Raw genomic sequence first — 9484 nt, forward strand, 5'->3', positions numbered from 1 at the left:
GAAGTTCAAGGGTTTATGTGTTCTTGCTTAAATTTTAAAAAAAGTATGATAACTTGCGAAATTGAAGTAATACTGGAATCAAGTTTAAGTTATATACTGATGAAGCAGATTGATCACTTATGTGATAGAGTTTCTTCCTCTATTGAATAGCTAAATAGGATCAATAATGATCATTTAAGGAACTTAATTATACTTTTTTCTTTCTTTTTAATTTTATAACTAAATTACAAGTTTTAATATATTATTTTTATAAATAATTTTTATTTGAACTATGTAGAAAATTTTAGCATTCAGTGCTTTAAGTAAATTGAATTTTAATTATCTTATATAATTATTTTCTTAGTTGAACAATTTAACATTATTGTAATCACTCTCATGTTACAACAAACAACAACATACCCAGTATTATCCCACACCATGGGGTCACACCTTACACCTATCTTGTGAGGATAGAGAGACTGTTTCCAATAGACCCTCGGCTCAAGAAAGCAGAAGCACCACATTTATCATGTTACTATTAAATATTTAAAACTTGGGATGAGCTAATATAAAGAATTTGAATGAACAATAAATAAATTAGTTCTTTTATGTCAAGGCCAAATAATCAAGTCTAAAAATTCAATTTAAGTTATTTGTCAATTCAACGTATAATTAAAATTATTTTTAAGTTAACAAACCTCTTAGAAGCCTAAATTTCATGGAGGTTTTATAGATAAGCTTTTTCATGGAAGAAGCAAAATTTCCACATTATGTAGACATTTTTTTTGTAGTCTTACTACTTTTATTTGAATTGCATTTTAAACAGTAGAGTAAACAGTACAATATGAATACAGACACCATGATTTCAGAAAGGTAGAAAAATCCAAATGGTTTTTCATCGACAAATGCTTAATTCATAGCCTTTCGGCTTTAATTATTTCTAAATTACCCACAAACAATTTTCACACACTTTTCAGAATTGAAGCACTATATCCAGTTTGCTCATCCCAAAATTTTGACCACAACATAACACCACCATACTTGCGCGACTTTTTAATCACCGGAAGAATCTCGCCGGTCAACACATCCGTCGGAATGAACCCACTTCCGGCAGCTTGTGGTGCCGCCGGAAGCCCTAAAAATATCCTTCTAGCCTTCACCGACGACGTCCACCGTATCCAAGAATTTTTTAGATTATCAGTATTATTAGGAGTATACTGACAAGGAGGATTATTGTAAAATTGAATCCAAACAAAGTCAAAAAGCCCTGTATTTAAAGCAGTACCAAGCAATCTATCTGGAAATGGGCATTGTGGAGCTGCAGTTAAGTACACTTTTCTTCCAATTCTACCATAAACTTTCAAGTATTTAGCTAAATCTTCATAAAAAAGAGATGATCCAAGCTCAATATCAAAGTCAATTCCGTCAAGAATAGCATTTCCTAAAGGCCTAAAAGAGGAACGTCCTCCCAAAAATGTTTTCCATAAATAACGTGCAACAATTTTGGCGTCTTTTTTGGAAGCTAAAGAGTAATTTCCAACGCCACCACCAATAGACAACATTACTTTGACACCTAATTTTTGACAGTGTTTGATTTGTGGGCCAATGATTGTGCATCCGTTGACAGCGGGATTGCAGTGGCCGGCAAGATTGATTTCTGGGGTTTGGCCATTTCCGAATTTGTTAAGGAAGGCTAAGTTGACATAGGAATATCTGCCTGAGGCACAGGTTTCGTTTAAGGTTGCTTCGTTTCCGTTTTGGCCCCAGTAAATGGATATGCCACCAGCAATTGAGGTTTGGACAAGAGCTAGGAATAAGACAGAAGAAAGAAATTGATGTTTGGTGGCCATTTTGGATAGAGTATATGGTAATTCAATATTGGTGATATGATGGAGACTATTAATAGAAAGGAAATGGGAGATTTTGGGAAATTGTGACAGCGATCTTTCTTGTTTAAAATAGTACCACTCTCTCGCATTATGTGGATTCTTAGAATATTTTGACCAAAGGCAGCTGAATTATGGGAGTCAGGGAAGGTAGAGGTCAACATATACCGCCTTTTTGGACATCAAAATATCTCCACTCTCTCGCGTTTTGTTTATTTTAGCTGTATTTATTTTCTCTTTTCAAAATCTTTTGACAAAGAAGGGGTCCGTAAATAGTAAGGATGTGTAAATAGTATAGACAGAATTAATGAAGAGTGATTATATCTTAAGACATAAATAAGAGTAGAATAGTTCAATCCATTTCCTAATTATTATTTCTTAAGGGGCTTGTAAAAAAGAAACACGACACATAATATGAGACAGGGGGAGTACAATATTATTACTAAGGGAGGAATTGAGGAAATATTGACTGAGGGGGTGACCTTTAGTGAAAGCAGAACCTGTACCCAAGTGATGTAAGATGCATTCTGTTAAGAAGTTAGTTAGTGTCAGTTGGCTAACTACCCAACTAACACTAATTAACTTTTTAACACCCTCCCTCAAGCTGATGGTTTGAAGATATCCTTTAATCCCAGCTTGGACATTAAGTGATCGTGTTGCAGTCTTCCTAAGCTCTTGGTAAGGAGGTCAGCTTGCAGCTCTTTTGTGGGAATGTGATGAGTTTTCACTGCACCTTGTATGATTATCTCTCGTACAAAATGACAGTCAATGTCTATGAGTTTGGTCCTTTCGTGAAAGATAGGATTAGCTGCAATTTGGGTTGCAGCCTTGCTGTCACAAAAGAGGTCAACTAGTAGACTCACATCAACCTCTAGCTCTTTGAAAAGTCATGTGAGCCAAGTTATCTCAGCAACTGTAGATGCCATACTTCTGAATTCACCTTCATCAGAGCTCCTTGCAACTTTGTCTTGTTTCTTAGACTTCCACGAGATCAATGCATTCCAAAACTTAACTAGGTAGCCTGTTACTAATTTCCTGGCCTATAAGCATCCTCCCCAGTCTGAATCGCAATATGCTTTCAGTTTATCTGAACCTTCTAAAGGCATTAGTAGACCAAGACCTAGAGAAGTTTTGACATATTTCACAACTCTCAGAGCAGCTTCCCAGTGAGACTGCTTAGGCTTGTGCATAAGTTGACTTAGTGTTTGTACTGCAAATGCTATATCAACTCTGGTCATTGTAAGATATAATAGCCTAGCCGCTAGTCTTTGATATGCACCTACATCTTCAAATCAGCTTGTCTTCACACTAAGAGACTCCTACAACAGTATCATACTCCACAGATGTAAGCTTCAGATTTGTCTCTAGAGGTGTTCCTGCAGGTTTAGCACCTGCAAGTCCCATCTCAGATATCAGCTCCAAAGCATATTCCTTTGGCTCATAACAATTCCATTTTTGATCTTGCAACTTCTATTCCCAGAAAAAAACTTAAGTTTTCCTAGATCCTTCATTTTGAACCTAAGTTTCAGATCATTTCAAGTCTGAGTTATCAGATCTAAACTGCTTCCACTTATTATCAGATCATCTACATAGACTAACACAACAACCAGTTCAGCTTGAACCTTCTTTGTGAAAAGAGAGTAGTCAAAATGACTTTGAATGAAGCCCAACTGCACTAAGGCATAAGTCAGTTTCCTGTTCCATTGCCTGGGTGCCTGCTTCAGGCCATATAGAGACCTATGAAGTTTGCAAACCTTGTGAGACCCTCCCCAGCTTGCAAACCCTTGAGGCACATCCATGTATACTTCTTCTAGAAGTTCACCATGCAAGAAGGCATTGTGAACATCCATTTGGAAAAGAGGACAATGCGTGGCTGCAACAACTGCAATGACTGACCTTATAGTCACCTTTTGCTACAAGTGAGAAAGTTTCTGTTTAGTCAAGCCCTTCCTTTTAACTGTAACCTTTAGCCACCAACCTAGCTTTGTATCTTTCAACTTCACCTGAGGATGTATACTTCACTTTGAACACTCATTTACATCCAATGGGAACCTTACCAGCAGACAACTCCACTATAGACCATGTATGATTTTCCTCTAAGGCTGAGATTCCAGCCTTCATAGCTTCAATCCATTTAGGATCCTTGATAGCCTCAGCATATGACTATGGTTCTACACTTGCAGAGTAGGAGGTTAAAGCTTTGGCATAGGAGTTAGAGACATTCTCATAACTAACATATGCTGAAAGAGGATATGAGTAATTAACTTTGCCTTGAGAATGAGTAACATAATCTTTTAGCCAGATAGGAGGTTTACTGGTCCTCCCAGATCTTCTTGGAGGTGAGACTTCTATCAATTGATTATTGGAGGCAGACAGGTGATGAGTAGGCTGATCATGAGCAGGATTAGTTGGTGATGCTGGTTCAAGTTCAACAGCTACTTGAGTTGGTTGATCTAGATTATGATGAGCAGGTGAAGTAGAAATAGGAGAAGATAAAGGAGATGGTGTAGGAAGAGATGAGGAGATTGATGAGGGTGGAAAAGAGGATATAGAGATATCGTTAGGCATTAAGACTCGAGGTATGTCAATGGTAGGAAACAAGGAGGGTAGAGGAGCTGAATGTTGAAAGGGAAATACATTTTCTTTGAACATAACATCTCTACTTACTAAGAACTCCTTAGTGTGAATGTTGTACATTCTGTATCCCTTTTGAGTTATATAATAACCAAAAAAAACTGCAGGTGAGGCTCTAGGTGAGAATTCGTCACCTCTTTTTACTTCAATTACATATCCTAGACAACTAAATATTCTCATGTGGTCTAAGGAAGGAGGATGACCAAACAGTAGTTCAAATGGAGTTTTTCTCTGCAGCACTTGTGTTGGTAGTCTGTTGATAATGTAGACTGCAGTTGATACACATTCCCCAAGAATCTTAGTGGAACACCTACTTGAAATCTCAGTGCCCCGGCCACATTGGATATGTGTCTGTGCCTTCTTTCAGCTACTCCATTTTGCTGTGGAGTATAGACACAAGAATTGTGATGAACAATACCCAAAGACTGCAGTAATTCTGTCATTTATGAGTTAAAAAACTCAGACCCATTATCTGTTCTTAGGAATTTTACAGTACAAGAATGAACATTCTTAATCATAATGAAGAATTGTCTGATGACAACAATTACTTCAGCTTTAGAGGGCAACAAGAAAACTCATGTAAACCTGGAATGATCATCCACTAGTGTGAGAAAATACTTTTTCCCATCATGATTAGGTACCCTATAGGCCCCAAAATATTAGCATGAAGCAAGTGAAAACATGCAGTAGCCACAGAAGTACTAAGAGGAAATGGAAGCCTTGTTTGCTTAGCAATAGGACCGAGTGTACATTGCTTAGTCTCACTATTACACTTTAAATGTTGAAAACAGTTTAACTTTCTCATAACATCAATTGGCACATGGCCTAACCTCCTATGCCACAGAGATACACTTGAACTATCATCCTTTATTGTATTTAAAAAGGATCTTCCAGAGTCTGATTTGTTATTTCCTCCTCCATTTTCTTGATCCTTGTTACCTGATATGCAGATGTAAAGGCCTTCATCCTCCTTACCAATCTCCCTCACTCTCCCATTAAAGAGATCCTAGGAAAGGAAGAAGTCAGGATAGAACAAAGCCAAACATCTAAATCTCTTTGTTAATTTTGAAACAGACAGGAGATTATATTTGAAGTCTGGTATGTGTTACACATTTGTAATTTTCTGTCCTTGTAGCACACTTGTAGACCCTGTATGCTTTACACTTGCTATCTTTCCTGTAGGTAGATGAACTTTTCCAATACTAGATTCATCAACATTTCTAGATTCTTCTAAGACTTTAAGGCTTATTACCATGTGATTGGAAGCACCTGTATCAACTATCCACCTAATCTCAGCTTTAGTAACTACAGAAGGTGAAGTCATACCTGCTGACATGGCATTACTTGGTTGATCACCTTGACTTGAGGATGTGATGCTAGACTTGCCCAAAAGATGCAAAATCTGATTGTACTGATCAACTATAAACTGAGGCACTCCTGCAATCACTCCTTGACCACCCTGACTAGTTGAAGCAAGATTAGTCTGCTGAAGTCCTGCACAATTAGCTGCAGCCTCAAAGCTTCCATTATTTGGACCATTGTTGGTTTGAGGCCCTGTGTATTGAGCAACATTGTTAGGTCCAGTCTTTCCTTTTTGCTTCAAGTCTACAGGATAGCCATGAAACTTGTAGCAAATGTCCCTTGTGTGACCTTTGTATTTGCAGAAGTCACAGAACAGATTGTTCCTTTTAGGCTTGTAGCTACTTGAACCTTGAGAGGTTCCTTTTCCACTTAACATAGCTATTCCCTCATTTACTGCAGAGGTTTGAGCAAAATTAACTACAGATCTTCTACTTTCTTTTGCTATTATCATAGAATAGGCTTTGTTTATAGTTGGAGTACGACTCATCATCATAATCTGATTACTAGATTGAGAATAAGTCTCATTTAGACCCTTCAGAAATAGCAGCATCCTGTGATTACCAAAGTGTTCTGCATATCTCTTTGATTCCTCATAGCCACATTCAGGCAAAGGCATCAGTGCATCAAACTCTGCCCAAAGCTCTTTCAGCTTAGAAAAATACACTAACACAGAGAAAATACCCTGAGACAAGGTAGCAATTTGTCTGTATAGAAACAAAATTCTAGATCCACTCACCTTGTCAAAGCTTTCTCAAAGATCAGCCCACACCTTCTGTGCCCTAGTTGCATACATCATGCCACTAGCAGCTCATTACTAACTAAGTTCATGATCCATGACAAAACTATGTCATTACACTTTTCCTACAATTCGTGTAAAGTAGGAGGAAATTTATCCTTAGTGTATCTATCATCAACAAAACCTAATTTGCTCTTGCCTAATAGACTGATACGCATAGAGCTGCTCCACAGAGCATAATTTTCATGTCCAATTAGTTTGATTGAGATTAGAGAGCTACCTGGAGTATCAGAAGGTTGAAAAAATAGAGGATGATGTTGATCAACCACTATACCACCCACACGACTTGGATCTGCCAGTGGAATTGCATCGGTGGTAGTGTCGTCAATTCCTATGTCTGAGCTAGTAACAATACCTCCGATCGCCATTGAAGATTGAAAATCGAGAGCTTAGAGTAGAACACACAGAGAGAAAAAAAAATGCCTAATTGCTCAAAGACGATTCAACCTAAGAAGAGATGAATTGAAGCAATTACATAGATGACTGACCAGTTCTTGAAACTCAAATCGATTTCGAGCAATCTGCGTGAGTTGATCGTCTTCACCGGCTCTGATACCATGTTAAGGGAGGAGAACCTCCATGGTTGCAGAGAAGTTCTCAGAAGAAGCAAAAGACAGAAATGGAAATTTTACTGTTCCATTAATTTCTGATACCTCACAAGTGAAGAGCAACACACGGTTATATACATACTCTAACTAACTTAACTTACAGCTGTCCCTACATAATTGGACAGCTGGCTAACTACCCAACTAACACTAACTAACTTCTTAACACAATCACAACTATTATATTGAAACTTCAAATTTCTTTTCTTAGTGTAATATCTCCAATCTATTTTATTAACGAGAATTGGCAAGTCTTATACTAAACGTATGTTTTAACATCTATATCCCCTTTTTGTCTCATGATTATCACTTGGGTTGAGTCAAGCGCCGACGAGGCAATTCAAATAGAACTGATTTGTTTCACAAGTCAAAGTCTAGAAAATGCAACTAGGTTCACAATTTGCAGTTTTATTGGACCTTCCACCAAGTTAACAGGTCAATAATCAGTAGTCCTGTGTGGCTGCAACGCTGACTCAATCTATTTTTAATCTCCGCGTAGGGACTAATTGCTTCCACTGCAGAGGACTGGAGCCATTTCGCAGAGTCAATCCATTTTTAACCTTAATAGCTGTTTAAGGTTTGAATTTTAGAAAGGTTTTACTGCTTTATGATCTTCCTTATTATTCGCCTTTCCCGTATACATAAAAACCAGGATTGATTAAATAATCATGTCTTAAACGTTTGGATCAAGGAAAGACGTGCTACTGATAATGCGCCATATGGCAAGCTGCAACACTTCCAACTACTTGATGATTGAGTTGACCAAAGAATACATATTTTTTTAAATGTAAAAATACGTTCACACACAAATGCTTACTTGTCCTCTGCACGAACTATCCATTAGTTGACCAACAAAACACATACTCCCTCCATTTCAATTTCAATTTAGATGGTAGTTTGGCTCGGAGTTTAAGATTTTTTTTTTTAAACTTGTGGTCTTAAAAGCTTAAGGGGTAAAAACTTTGTGGGGCTATGATATTTGTGTGGTTATAAAAGCTTCTCATTAAAGGTAAAATATGTAAAATAAAGAGCTTAAGATTGAATTATTTCTAATTGTAGAAATGTGTCATTCTTTTTGGAATGCACTAATAAGGAAAGTGTGTCAACTAAATTGAAACAGAGGGAGTATTATTTTTGCATAGTCAAATTAATGCTAAATTTAGTAGTTAGATGAACAATGCAAGGCCCGTATATTAGATGAACAATGCAAGGCCTTATAGTCTTCTAATCCAAGAAGCCTTGCGAAGAAGAGTAAATGACAGGATATGTACATGATGTTTATATCCAGTTATTTACGAGCAGAGGCAGATCTATGCTTGGAGAAGAGGGGTCACTGGATCCTGTTAACTTCAACAAAAGTTCTGAATATATAAGTGTATATATGTTGGAATCGGTCATATATTTTGCTTGGAAACCTTAAGATCAAAAGCACGACGGAGGCACTGGTTGAGCAGTTCGCTCATGTATCCCCACCACCTTCAAATCCTGGGTCATCCTCTTTTGTACGAGTTCCGTAGAATCCAATATTTTGTCTCTTAGTTTTGGAGTTGAACCCTATAAATATTAAAAACAAGTACAATATAGAATTGTATATAGTTTTTAGAACCCACAATGTTTAAATTATGGATTTCTGTTGTCTCATGCAGAAACCTATACACAGACTTTTAGAAATTATAGTAACCTTCAGTTGAACAAAACAGTTAAACAAATCCATGAATCTCCAATCATTTCTTGTTGCTAGCGCAGAATGTGCAATTTTCATGCAATTAAATCTTATCTTCTGACAGAGTGTCCCAAGCTGATCAAAATTATTGGTTCAGAATCCTTGTTCATTTAATTATGCACCAATTTATGTACTCCCCTTTAACACATAATCGTAGGCAATATTTCAGATCTATTCATGTCATGTTAGCGAATGCAGTGGAGGTGTGAGTTAACAATATAATTTGCACCATTAAAACCTTTGACATTTTTGGAGCTTGGCCATCTCTACTCATTTAGTGCAGAGCTCTAGCTCTTCTTGAAGCAAACATTCGCAGAATATAAAAGAAACATATCTGTTCTGTCAAATGGTTCTCTTCACTTTTTAAGGAAGGATAAATAGCACAAACTACTAGATTAATTAGTTTCTAAAATTTGTTGGATGTCTCTATTCAGTGCAACGCAATATCCTTTCACCAGACTATCTAATGCGAGTACATAAATTCTGAATGCGTGGATCT

General features: G+C 37.1%; 1 protein-coding gene across 1 annotated transcript; it reads right to left on the reverse strand.

Moving 5' to 3' along the window:
- Positions 1–842: 842 nt before the first annotated feature.
- On the reverse strand, positions 843–1892 carry LOC109220435 (hevamine-A). Its single transcript, XM_019384906.1, has one exon. It carries the CDS (start codon positions 1827–1829, stop codon positions 942–944), a length of 888 nt encoding a protein of 295 aa, XP_019240451.1. The 5' UTR covers positions 1830–1892; the 3' UTR covers positions 843–941.
- Positions 1893–9484: the final 7592 nt, after the last annotated feature.

The sequence above is a fragment of the Nicotiana attenuata genome, unplaced genomic scaffold, assembly GCF_001879085.1.
Source record: "Nicotiana attenuata strain UT unplaced genomic scaffold, NIATTr2, whole genome shotgun sequence".
Lineage (NCBI taxonomy): Eukaryota > Viridiplantae > Streptophyta > Magnoliopsida > Solanales > Solanaceae > Nicotiana > Nicotiana attenuata.